Source organism: Scyliorhinus torazame, chromosome 20, assembly GCF_047496885.1.
Source record: "Scyliorhinus torazame isolate Kashiwa2021f chromosome 20, sScyTor2.1, whole genome shotgun sequence".
Classification (NCBI taxonomy): Eukaryota; Metazoa; Chordata; class Chondrichthyes; order Carcharhiniformes; family Scyliorhinidae; genus Scyliorhinus; species Scyliorhinus torazame.
In genome coordinates, this window is record NC_092726.1 from 22035394 (window position 1) to 22048650 (window position 13257).

Below are 13257 nucleotides of genomic sequence, written 5' to 3' on the forward strand. Positions count from 1 at the left end.
CGTGATGTGCCCCATTGCTGCGCAAAATTAGCACAACTGGGCCCAGGGCTGGCTGCCTTGCTAGGCCGAAATGCCAGAGTGGTCTGGATCACTCCACGTTGCCGGGACTGAGTAGGCCACAGGCCTCGAGTTTGGGTGGCTCAGTGATTCGCGCACGCGGTCAAGGTTGACAGTTCTGCGCGGTCCCTGACGAAGCCCAGCACTGTCGGCGGTGCCATATTGTGGATGAGGCCTGAAACCAAGGCCTTGTCGGGGCCCCTCAGGAGACCGTAAAACGTCCCCTGAAGCGCGCCAGAGAGGAGTCATGGAATCTATAGAATCCCTACAGCGCAGAAGGAGGCCATTCGGCCTATCCTGGCTGCGCCAGCCCTCTAAAAGAGCACCCTATCCCTCCTAGGCCCTCTCCCCGTAACCCCGCCTAACCACACCTTTGGACACTAAGGGACAAATAAGCACGGCCAATCGACCTAACCTGCACGTCGTTGGACTGCGGGAGGAAACCGGAGCACCCGGAGGAAACCCACGCAGACACGGGGAGAGCGTGCAGACTCCGCACAGGCCGGAATTGAACCCGGGTCCCTGGTGCTGTGAGGCAGCAGTGCTAACCACTGTGCCACCCTGGATAACTTGGTTCAGTTAATAAGGCACAAGCCAGGGCAACCGTTCCTGTAACGCTGCAGTCCGATTGGCGAGTAATATACGCCCTGTTCTACAGGATATATCGAACAGGCCAGTCAGCCCAACCTGTCCCTGCTAGCCCTTCTCTCCTTGAGCCTGTTCCTGACCTCACACACTGGACGGCTGACTGTCTGTTTAATCACCCATCAGCAAAGTTTGTCCCTCAGTCCGGATGAAATTTATCCACACTTGTGAAAGCTCAGCGCTGTGTCACTCCCCTTTCCCTCGCAATTCCGGCAAAGCCAAGCGCCCCAGTTTAACATCAAGCTTTCTCACAGCCGTTTCTTGAGGAGCGCGCGATCTGACTATTTTTTAATTTCGGTCACTCAAGTATGTTTGTCCCCCTCTCTATGAAGGTACCTCCGTCATTCATGTATTTGGTTGGACAGGAGCATTGGAAGTAAAAATTGCTGTGACCCTTTGAAATTTGGCTTTCTTGTATTTGTCCGAATGACAGCAAGATGAAGAATCTCGTCAACATGCCCCGCTTTTCAGTAATAATTCAGCAGTGTGCCACTAATTCATGTTGGAAACATCACATCTTGCTTTGCGCTCTACACCAAAAATATAATAGAAGGTTTGCGCCACACAGAATGTGGCAAATAAACTCAACGGACCTGACCCCGACCCCAAATGCAAGGGTGCCAAATTGTGAACTCTCAGAACAATTTCTACTGCAAGAGAAAAGGGGGGCTGATCAGGTTGGCAGGCCAACACTTATTGGCGAAAGCGTTTCCGTGGAGAAAGTGGAGGGGAAACTATCGGCTTCCCAAGCTCCCGGGTGATTCAAAAAAGATGGCAAGCTTGAACATATTCCTTTTGTTTGCAGAGAACGGGCCAATTATATGAATGTATGTCACTTTGAGTAGGTATAAATAAGCTATGTGACGAGCATGGCTAATTATTTTGAATTGGTTATGTAAGTGGGCAATATGTTCAGGCTTTCCACCTCATTTGCTTTCTCTATGGCGACGCCTCAGCCAATCAGAGTCAACTTTCCAGCCAATCAGCCCCCTTTCCTCCGGCGGCATAAGGTGTTGCGACAGTTTTGAAATTTGGCCACTTTGCGTTGTCGGCGCAAACGTTGGGAGGCGCGTGCCCCTCCTTTCAGCGAGGTGGGAGTTCTGTGCGACCAATAAACTGCTTGGATGAATTGCCATTGGCTGCCCTGCCGTTGCGGCTCTCCCGGGACTAAATGTCGACTGTTTTCTTTGGATTAGGGCTCCTCATCAATACCTCAGCGGAGCTCCCTTCACCGAATACCAAGAAAGTATGTATTTTGATCGTTTCCTGCAGTGGAAGTGGCTCGAAAGGTGAGCATGGTTTGAAGGTTGCGAGGGGTTTCCTCCTGTCCATTCCATCTTGGTGACCCCCCCCCCCCCACATTTCCGAGAATATGGAACCATTGTTTCGCCCGAAGGTGTTGGTCACCCTGTCCGCATGATCGACTGGCGTTGCTGTCAGCCCTTCATGTCCTTCAGGTCGTCAAGCATCCCAAACTGCTGGACAGCAATGAATGTTGACTCCCCAGTCGCCGACCCGGATATATTACAGGGCGGGTGAGCAGAAGGTTGAAGAGGTAGCTTTGAAAGCAGGAAAGGGAGGTGGGAGAGGTTTAACACGGGAATTCCAGAGCTTCAGGCCAAGGCCACTGAAGGCTCAGCCGCCCAGGGGTCAGAGTTGGAAGGGCGCGCAGGCTCCATCTTGGGCCTAGTGATATTGGTCTCAACTGGTGGTTCCCAACCTGTGGCCCATGGACCACTGGTGGTCTGCGTGAGTACTGCAGGTGCTCCGTGGGGGAAAGAAATTATAACACAATTGTGTACCTCGTATGAATCTTAATTGATGTTACATTATTATTCGCAGCGGCTAAGATACCGGACACAAGCCCCAAATTTTATTTTAATTGTCTGTGAGGAAAGGATGCCTCACTCCAGGAGTGATTGCATGAAGAAATAGGGTTATATGTTAAAACAAGCATACTAACCCTTAACTGCTATCTTTACTTCCACTCAAACAACAGATCCATCCCAGCTCTCAATACACTTTAAAATACAGTCAGCAGACTCAGGCATACTTGCTTAAGAAGGGCAGCATGGTGGCGCAGTGGGTTAGCCCTGCTGCCTCACTGCGCCGAGATCCCAGGTTCGATCCCGGCCCTTGGTCACTGTCCGTGTGGAGTTTGCACATTCTCCCCGTGTCTGCGTGGGTTTCACCCCCACAACCTAAAGATGTGCAGGGTAGGTGAATTGGCCACGCTAAATTGCCCCTTAATTGGAAAAAATGAATTGGGCGCTCTAAATTTATTTTTTTAAATATTTGCTTCAGAGATGTTCTTTGAGACGGTTTTAAGAGATAGACCTGAATCCTTTCAGAACAATGCAGGATCTCGAGCTAAGGTCTTCAGAAACTGTCTTCATGGTTTGACTTCCAGGAACCCGCTGAACACTCTCTGCTAGAATGCCTGCTGCTCCAGCTCCTCCCATTAGTTCCATCATCGTCCTAACTGAACACACTGTCTCTAATTAGCTACTCCACAGGGAATCCCCTTAATCCAAACAAAAATCCATCAGCCCAAGCTTTTACGATGCTTTAATTGCACCTCTGGTTGCAAAAAAGCCTCACTGTCTTGCAAACCAGGATTCTTTAAAAACGTGCCTGCAGCAGTCAAGCACGCGCTAACCCAGGCTTTTAACCCTTACTGCACCAAATGCCGCAAATGCAATATATTTGATATCCCAACATTCACCTCAAAAGCTTTTGGTGACGATCTACGGTCCGCGGAAAGGTCAAGGTTGGGAGCCCCTGGGGTAAACAATTGTTGAAGTCCTCCAGGCAAAGTTTCTGGAGCTGGGAGAAAAGATTGGCGGACAGGATCTCCAGGGTCTTAACCTCGAGAATGCCACGTCGCTGGGGTGTGTAGAAACGGGAAGATGGGTGCAGGTAAATGCAGGGGACAGGGGGATTTGGCGCAGGAAGGGGGGGGGGGAGGTTCAGATTTGCGGGGGGCTGTGTGTGAGGGAGTGAGGCACCCCACCGATACTGATTCTCAAAAGGTACTGGGGGCGCGGGGAAGCCTCAACTCGCTGCTCTTCCGAAATCATCTTTTCGAACTCCGGTCTTGCATGCTGCTGAACCCGAGAGTCAGGAATTGGGGGGGTGGGGACGCGTGGCAGGGGTTGGTGATCTTGACGGATCGTAACAAATCTGGTGATTTGCAATGGATACAGTGCACGAGTATGTTCGACTGGGTTCCAGTGTGAAATACAATGGCCGTTTGTCCAATGTTCCTATCAGTCCTGGGCTGTGCAGAATTTTATCGTGTCCCTGTGGAGCAGTTGTTTCCTCCTTGTACATGACCTGATTTATTATTATTATTATTATTGAGTTGACGGGTTGACCGGAATCAGTTCTACGCCACAGACAAGGGATTGAAGACCGCGACATTAGCATGTTCCATTCCTTGACCCGCGAGTTCCAGAATCCGCTGTGGACCATCACTTCAGTGTTATTTGGAGGGGGAGACTAAAATTCTGACCGGCAAATTGAGTGACAGATGCTTGTCCTTTATTTTCCCCCACAGGCAGGCCGTTACCAAAGACACTTTCAGACAGTACAGGGTCCTGGGCAAAGGAGGCTTCGGTGAGGTGAGTGCAATGATGGTGCTGGATGACATTGGCAGGTTGAGGCGGAGTGGCGATCTTCCGGGGACAAAATCCAGAGGCCTGGACTCACGGTCCCAAGGAATGGGTTCGAATCCCTCCACGGCAGCGAGGGAATTTAAATTCAATTGACAAAATCTGGAATTGAAAGCACGTCTCAATAGTGGGAATGTTAGGATCCCGGACGAGCCCCCAATTTATGTTGGGATACCGGATGAGAAACTCCCCAAAATTTTCAATTTGCCAAACTGAGGGGAAAGGATATTTCACCACAGGAGTGATGGCTCTGACTAATTTGCGTCAAAACCAACTGCAATTTAAACTCAGAATTAACCGCAATAACATCAAAGAAATAGGTTACAATTAACAGTTCAACAGTTCTTAAACAAAAGGAAAAATGTCAACTTTTGTCCTACATCTTCACCACATATATTTTAATAAAGCAACCAAATGCAGTTCAAATGCCACTTGGAAATAAAGTTTGCAGAACAGGTTTACTTGCTTATCTGTACAGACAGTTGGAGAGGGATCCTTTCAAGAGCAGATCCAATACACTTCTGTCTTGTCAGACCCTTGGCTCGACCTCGCAGCCTTTGGCAAAACTGCAAACTACAGACAAACCTGGCTGTTCCCATGAATCACATCATCTGTATCCCTCTAAGATGTGCTGCTTAACTAGGACCAAACACCATCTTGTGGGGCAGCACGGTAGCATTGTGGATAGCACAATTGCTTCACAGCTCCAGGGTCCCAGGTTCGATTCCGGCTTGGGTCACTGCCTGTGCGGAGTCTGCACATCCTCCCCGTGTGTGCGTGGGTTTCCTCCGGGTGCTCCGGTTTCCTCCCACAGTCCAAAGATGTGCAGGTTAGGTGGATTGGCCATGATAAACTGCCCTTAGTGTCCAAAATTGCCCTTAGTGTTGGGTGGGGTTACTAGGTTATGGGGATAGGGTGGAGGTGTGGATCCTGGGTAGGGTGCTCTTTCCAAGAGCCGGTGCAGACTCGATGGGTCGAATGGCCTCCTTCTGCACTGTAAATTCTATGAATACATTATCTGCACCAGGGAATCTCCAGCAATCAAAACAATGTTCCATTAGCCATCTATATGTAAACAAGCAAATGGTTATAAACCATTATTACCTCACTTTTTATGACATCTTAATTACAGCTTTAGCAGACACATTGCCTGTCTGTATTTTAAACCAAGGCTTGTTAAATAACAGTATAAATATAAAATATACATAACAATTTCCTAGATTCATCACAGTAACGATTAAACTGTTATCAACTGTTGTCGGTTCACTGACATCCTTCAGAGAAGGAAATCTGCCGTTCTTACCTGGTCTGGCCTGCATGTGACTCCAGACCCAGAGAAATGTGGTTAAATCGTCATTTCCCTCTTAAAAGGCCTCGCAAGCCACTCGGTTGCATCAATCTGCTGAAACGCCCCAATAAGATTGAAACCGAACCACTCGACATTGACCCAAGCACCGGCCATGTCGAAGGCCCAGCCTCAAGTCAACCCTCTTTCACTGATACCTGGGAACACGTGGTCACCTCAAATGACAGCAGTCACCACCTGGAGGTTCCCCTCCGAGTCGCTCACCATCCCGACTTGGAAATGTATCGGCCGTTCCTTCACTGTCGCTGGGGCAACATCCTGGAGCTCCCTCCCTAACAGCACTGTGGGTGTACCTACGCCACACGGGCTGCAGCAGCCCGAGAAGTCGGCTCGACTACCACCTTTTCAAGGGGCAGTTAGGGATGGGTGATAAATGCCAGCGTTGCCCATTGACCCAAAGAGTTAGGAGTGGTTCTCGAGTGTAGCAGTGCCCCCTCATTCCAGTCCCCCTCTTTGATTTGTACCTTGGTGATTCTTCCACCATCGCATGTTGGGACAGGACAGCTGATCTTGTGTGGCATTGAGTGTTTTCCAGAGAGCTTGCCATCTTAGAATCCCTACAGCGCAGAAGGAGGCCATTCGGCCCATTGAGCGTGCACCGACCCTCTGAAAGAGCCCCGGCCCACTCCCTACTCTCTCCCCACCTCTCCACATCTTTGGTCACGAAGGGACAATTCAGTGCGGCCAATCCACCTAACCTGGATTGTGGGAGGAGACCCAGGAAGAATGTGCAAACTTACAGTTGCCCAAGGCCGTCACTGAACCCGGCGCTGTGAGGCAGCAGTGCTAACCGCCTATCGCCATAGAGTTTTACCCCACAGAAAGAGGCGCTTGGGCCCACTGCACCTGTGCCGGTCATCAAGCACCTATCCCAATCCCATTTGCGATCTCTTTCTTGGCCGCCATGCCTTGCTGTCTCTCTCCTCCCTCTCCACTTCTGTCTCCTCCTCCCTCTCCTCTCTCTCCTCTCTCTCCTCCTCTCTCCTCCTCTCTCTCCTCCTCTCTCTCCTCCCTCTCCTCCTCTCTCTCCTCCCTCTCCTCCCTCTCCACTTCTGTCTCCTCTCCTCCCGCTCCTCCCGCTCCTCCCTCTTCTCCCTCTTCTCCCTCTTCTCCCTCTCCTCCCTCTCCTCCCTCTCCTCCCTCTCCTCTCTCTCCTCCTCTCTCTCCTCTCTCTCCTCCTCTCTCTCCTCCCTTTCCTCGCTCTCCACTTCTGTCTCCTCTCCTCCCGCTCCTCCCGCTCCTCCCGCTCCTCCCGCTCCTCCCTCTCCTCCCGCTCCTCCCTCTCCTCCCGCTCTTCCCTCTTCTCCCTCTCCTCCCTCTCCTCCCGCTCCTCTCTCTCCTCCCTCTCCTCTCTCTCCTCCTCTCTCTCCTCTCTCTCCTCCTCTCTCCTCCTCCCTCTCCTCGCTCTCCACTTCTGTCTCCTCTCCTCCCGCTCCTCCCGCTCCTCCCGCTCCTCCCGCTCCTCCCGCTCCTCCCTCTCCTCCCTCTCCTCCTCTCTCCTCCTCTCTCTCCTCTCTCTTCTCTCTCTCCTCCTCTCTCTCCTCTCTCTCTTGCTCTCTCTCTCTTGCTCTCTCTCTCTCTCATGATGCAGAATTGGGCTTATTCTACACCTCTTTACCCAAGGTCTGTGCCTGCCAGGTCCGTGCCACTGGGAAGATGTACGCTTGTAAAAAACTAGAGAAGAAGAGAATCAAGAAGAGGAAAGGGGAGACGATGGCCTTGAACGAGAAACAGATTTTGGAAAAAGTGAACAGCAGATTTGTGGTAAGTATCGCGTTGACCATCTCGTGATCAGTGACACAGATTAAGTGGGGTTTGTATGTAATGGATGCTGCATAGGTATGTCCAACCCTGGAACGGTGACAGCACAGGAGGCGATTCAGCCCTACGTATCGATGCAGGCTTGCTGGGTAAGTGACAGAGCGAGCCCCTCCCCGAACGCCTCGATCAGTTCTCCTCCCCCACTTTCTCTTTCCCAAGAAAACAGTCCCAGCCTCTTCAATCTATCCTCGTGACTAAAGTCCCTGGTCCCTGTGGTGCTCTTTGTGTTGATAAATTCCGGATGGTTGTCGTTATGTTCACAAAGACCACAAAATAGCTTGAACTTGAACCATGCTATAAATTTATTAACACTACCTATTTGGATTTGACAGGTACTCCTATAAATACGCAGTTGATAATTAATATATAATCTACACTCATCTACTACTCATCTCTCTCTAGAGGGCAGCACGGTAGCCTTGTGGTTAGCACAATTGCTTCACAGCTCCAGGGTCCCAGGTTCGATTCCGGATTGGTTCACTGTCTGTGTGCGGAGTCTGCACATCCTCCCCGTGTGTGCGTGGGTTTCCTCCGGGTGCTCCGGTTTCCTCCCACAGTCCAAAGATGTGCAGGTTAGGTGGATTGGCCGTGATAAATTGCCCTTAGTGTCCAAAATTGCCCTTAGTGCTGGGTGGGGTTACTGGGTTATGGGGATAGGGTGGAGGTGTGGCCCTGGGTAGGGCGCTCTTTCCAAGAGCCGGTGCAGACTCGATGGGCCGGGTGGCCTCCTTCTGCACTGTAAATTCTATGATCTCCACACTATCACAGTAACTATGATCTGCTCTCACTCACACTATCTTTCCTTCAGTCTGCCTCTCACCCACAAGGCTTAGCATCAATGTCTTGTATAGTTGTACATCTAGCTCCCCCTAGTGGTTGATTCAGACATTTCATTAACCCTTGCCGTTCTTACATTTATGATATGTCACAGTCCCTGGCACCGTTCTCGTGAATCTTTTCCTCTCCCTCCACCCCCCCCCCCCCCCCCCACCCCTCCCCTCTTCATGTCTTCCCATCCCAGCCTGAAGACGCGCAAGGGCGTGTGAATGCGACGTGGGTTTGAGTATGAACAAATGGATATTTGGGGATTGGAGTGTGTTGGGGACTTGAGCGTGTCCAGGATGAGGCATGGGTCCTCCGTCACGCCCGCGCAGCTCCGATCGCCCACGCCGGGCAGTTCACGAAAGCTTTCCTTTTCCAGGTGAGCTTGGCATACGCGTACGAGACGAAGGACGCACTCTGCTTGGTCCTGACCATCATGAATGGGGGCGATTTGAAGTTCCACATCTACAGCATGGGAAACCCCGGATTTGAGAAGGAACGGGTTGTGTTTTACGCGGCTGAGATCTGTTGTGGGTTGCATCATCTCCATCGTGAGGGAATAGCCTATCGGTGAGTAAGGCCGCGATCCTTGGATTCGCACTGAAACTACGTAAATAACCAGTTGTTGCTGTAATGCCAAATAACCAAACAAGAGACGGCCTTGACGCACTCTTATTCTGGTAAACTCAATCCTACCCAATTATTGGAGCTTCCTAATCCTGGCCAAACAGTTCATTTCCTCCTGAATTCATTCATACTCCACACGAGGACATTCCAAGACCAACCTTGAACCACTTTCTGGCGGCCATTTTAGTTATTTCAGACAGCCGGTCACTTTCTGGCGGCCATTTTAGTTATTTCAAACATCTGGCCTTGACGGGCTGTCACACCTATGGTGATCCTTGATTGCGTTTAGGAATGATTTAGATTGATGCTCGTAGGGCGGCTGTTTCGAAGGTTAGTGGGGAAACGAGGCAGGCGCACGGGATTCGTCCTGCTTCTCGAGCGTAGGGTTAAACCCCGAGTGGGGACTCACGGAGCCGATAGCCTGCCCCATCTGAGTCACTCAGGCCTGGAGGGAACTGAAGGCAACGGAGCTTTGAGAGCTCCGTGTCTGGGGCAAGAAATTGACTCGTTAACTGGACCTCGAGTTGAGCTTGGTGTTAGGATCCAGGACAAGAAACCCAAGAATCTGCAAATTGTAAGACTGATAGGAAATGACACATCGCCACGGGAGTGGAGACCAATCAGGATCTTATATGTAAAAATAATTTTTTATTTAAACACCAAATTAATCATATTAGCAACAAGGTAACAGCTTTGCAGTTCAACTTTAACTTACCCCCTCCCACCATAGATATATATCTTCCAGTTAAGCAAATCAATACTGTTCAAAGACCACTTATAAATAAAGTTAACAATCAGGTTTACTTGCTTGTCTCCGTGCAAGGACCGTGGAGAGAACCTTCCATGTGTCAGACTAAAATCCTGTGACAAGCTGCAGACCGGTCTGGCTCACCCTTTAATTACATCATAAGGCGCCGCCGAGATCCCATTTCGATCCCGTCTCTGGATCACTGCCCGTGTGGAGTTTGCACATTCTCCCCGTGTTTGCGTGGGCTTCGCCACCACAACCCAAAGATGTGCAGGGTAGGTGGATTGGCCGCGCTAAATTGTCCCTTAATTGGAAAAAATGAATTGGGTGCTGTAGAAGGTTTTTTAAAAAATTACATCAGACTGCATTCTTCGGTCTCCCGCTAAGGTGTCCCATGACCTGTTTATCCAGGATTAAGCAGCATCCCTCATAAAATATCCACACCCGAGGGATCCTCCAAAATCAAAATAACGTTCCATTAGCCATCTATCTGTAAACAAGTGTTGTGGGCCAGGGTTTAGAGAACCCCAGTGTTTCATGGAGTTCACCTGACCCACAACTTTTACTAGATTGTGGTATGGGGAGCACACGGCCCACTCTACAGGTGTGGGACAGCAGAAATGGAAAAAAAGAATTTTAAGCGAAATAATGTTTATTCTATGAAGTCAAGTTAACTTTTTAGAACATGCATCTTAGCAACCATTAATTCAAATACAACCCCCAAAGAATACAACACAAAGTAATCCTTTAAGCTTTCCTTTTAACATCCATACAACTTAAAAACACCTTTTAACAGAAGCACATCAGGTTCAAGTCACTACTGAGAACATTTATAATTCTGAATTCACCAAATGATCAAGAGATGGTCTTTTGATGGCAGAGAGATCAGCAGTACACCTGCTCTGTCTGGCTTCAGCTCCAACACTGAAAACGAAACTAAAACACACCCTGCAGCAAACAGCCTAAAACAAAAGTTAAAAGCTGACAGACAGCCCAGCTCCACCCACTCTCTGACATCACTGCAGTGGTAAACACCCATTTCTTAAAGGTACTCTCACTACAGATATTTATATACACCCCCATTTATAAACACCCATTTCTTAAAGGTACTCTCACTGCAGATATTTATATACACACCCATTTATAAACACCCATTTCTTAAAGGTACTCTCACTGCAGATATTTATAGACACACCCATTTATGAACACCCATTTCTTAAAGGTACTCTCACTGCAGATATTTATAGACACACCCATTTATGAACACCCATTTCTTAAAGGTACTCTCACTGCAGATATTTATAGACACACCCATTTATGAACACCCATTTCTTAAAGGTACTCTCACTGCAGATATTTATAGACACGCCCATTTATGAACACCCATTTCTTAAAGGTACTCTCACATGACACAAGTAAATGGTTAAAATCAGTGATTACCTCACTTTTACGACCCCGTAATCACAGCTTTAGCAGACATACTTTCTGCATGTATCTCAAACCAGGGTTTTTAATGACATTACTGCAACAAGTGTAAAATATGACATTTTACCTTCATCACGTGTTGTCTCAATTGTCCTGACTCCTGCCCAGGAATCAGCGAGGGAGTTTAAATCTGCATTTTGGTTCCACATGCATTGAATAATGTTGCGTTAGCTAATTTCCACACAGGACGTGAGGGGGTAAGTGGCAAGTTGTCATCGGGGCTGAGCACAACCAAAAACAATTGATGAAATAACCGACTTTACTGTGATGACCGGTAATCCAATTAATCATCCTCATATTCCTGGGGTTTAGGTCAGAACCGTGCTGCTTGGTCAGGTCAATGCTCCAGGACGTATTTGACTTGCCTTAGGCCCTTGACCTGAAACAATATCTCGGTTTCTCTCTCCAGACACACTGCCGGATCTGCTGAGACTTTCTCAGCATTTCCTGCTTGGATTTATGATTTTCTTAATTGTCTTTTGTTCTTTTGCTGAATTTGTTGAGTAAAACCCGGGCACGTTCATTGATGACTCTGCATCACCCACACTCCCAGATGGTGGAACTGAGTTTCCATGTGAGCCTGGGGTAGATTCTCTCCCAAGTAATGACAGAGAGGCAGAGTTTTTTTTTGATGACGCCACGTCTTCCCCAAGATCATTGCTTCCCTCGATACAAGCTAGATTCGAGAACATGTCCCCGCTCCTCTTTGAAGTTGCCTGTCTCAATCGGGATTCGTCAGAGAGGGAGGAGGGGGCAGTCACCGATGCAGCAACCAAATTATGCTGGTTGGACAAGAATACCACTGATGGTCAGGTTAATCAAGTTGAAATTGTTGACGTTTGAATACAATATTATCTGCAGCCCTTCCAGGCCTCCGCCACTTGCAACCTAAATTCGGAATCCGTCACTTCATGGGGCAAGTATTGCTGAAAAAGGAGACCTTCTGTCGAGGCTTTTCATCTTGCATGCAACAGGAATGTTACATTCAAAGGGCACAACAATTTATACTGGGTGAAAAAAGGGTGTTGATTGCAGCGTAAGTTGTTTCTGCCTTTGAAATTTGACATTGTGCATCTGATCTGATGAGTGCACGATGAAAAACTTCAACAGCATCTCCTTTTTTCTGCAATTTGTTGATTATTGAATTGGATGAGGAGGACGTGGAATCTGTCTGATTTGGGATAATCCCAGAGGGAATTATAGTCGTGGATAAACTTCCAAAACGGGGGCAGTCGATTAATGTTTTTGGAGGTGGGGAAATGTTTAGTGATACTGGTTCAGTTTCAGTCTCTTGGAGTATTTGGAGCTGTAATAGACTCGCGTCCCCGTCCCCCCCCTCCCCCCCCCCACCATGGTACCAGGAGCCCCCTGTAGATGTGGGAAGGAGCATGGTGAAGAAGAGCTTTGGTAAAACAATAACTTGCTGGAATAGGAAGGGGAGCTGTTCTTCAATTTCTTTATTCAAATAATCCCACTTGTGCAGCACTTGAGAAATGTTAAACATGTCGAGGTACTTCGAGAGAGAGAGCCCAGCAGCTGAGAGAGATTTAAGAGGGAGATTTGAGTAAATAGTCATTAACAAGGAACTCTGGCAAGATACCACAGTTAATCAGATCGCCGAGGACACGGGCCAGGTACAGGCAGTCTTCAAGTCTCGCCAAAACTCTGCACAGAATTGGACAGCTGCCAAACTGAAGCTGAACAATCGAGTAATGTGAAGACTGTGCGTGTGTAGGGGTGGGGGGGGGGTGTAGGTGTGTGTGTGTGTATGTTGGGGGGTGTAGGGCGTGTGTGTGTGTAGGGGTGTGTGTGTGTAGAGGGGGGGGTGTGTTGCGGGGTGTGTGTTGGGGGTGTAGGGGGTGTATGTGTTGCGGGGCGTGTGTGTTGCGGGGCGAGTGTGTTGAGGGGCGAGTGTGTTGCGGGGCGAGTGTGTTTTGCGGGGCGAGTGTGTGTTGCGGGGCGAGTGTGTGTTGCGGGGCGAGTGTGTGTTGCGGGGCGAGTGTGTGTTGCGG

The 13257-nt window shown here is 49.1% G+C and overlaps 1 protein-coding gene across 2 annotated transcripts in view; it reads left to right on the forward strand.

The window, feature by feature from the left end:
- Positions 1-13257, forward strand: part of grk5l (G protein-coupled receptor kinase 5 like) — a 217546-nt gene that overhangs the window by 97573 nt on the left and 106716 nt on the right. For both annotated transcript variants that reach the window (XM_072485911.1, XM_072485910.1), the window contains exons 6-9: positions 1899-1991; positions 4262-4325; positions 7366-7506; positions 8765-8955. In XM_072485911.1, coding sequence (XP_072342012.1) covers positions 1899-1991; positions 4262-4325; positions 7366-7506; positions 8765-8955 — 489 coding nt within the window. The remainder of the gene's footprint in view (positions 1-1898; positions 1992-4261; positions 4326-7365; positions 7507-8764; positions 8956-13257) is intronic.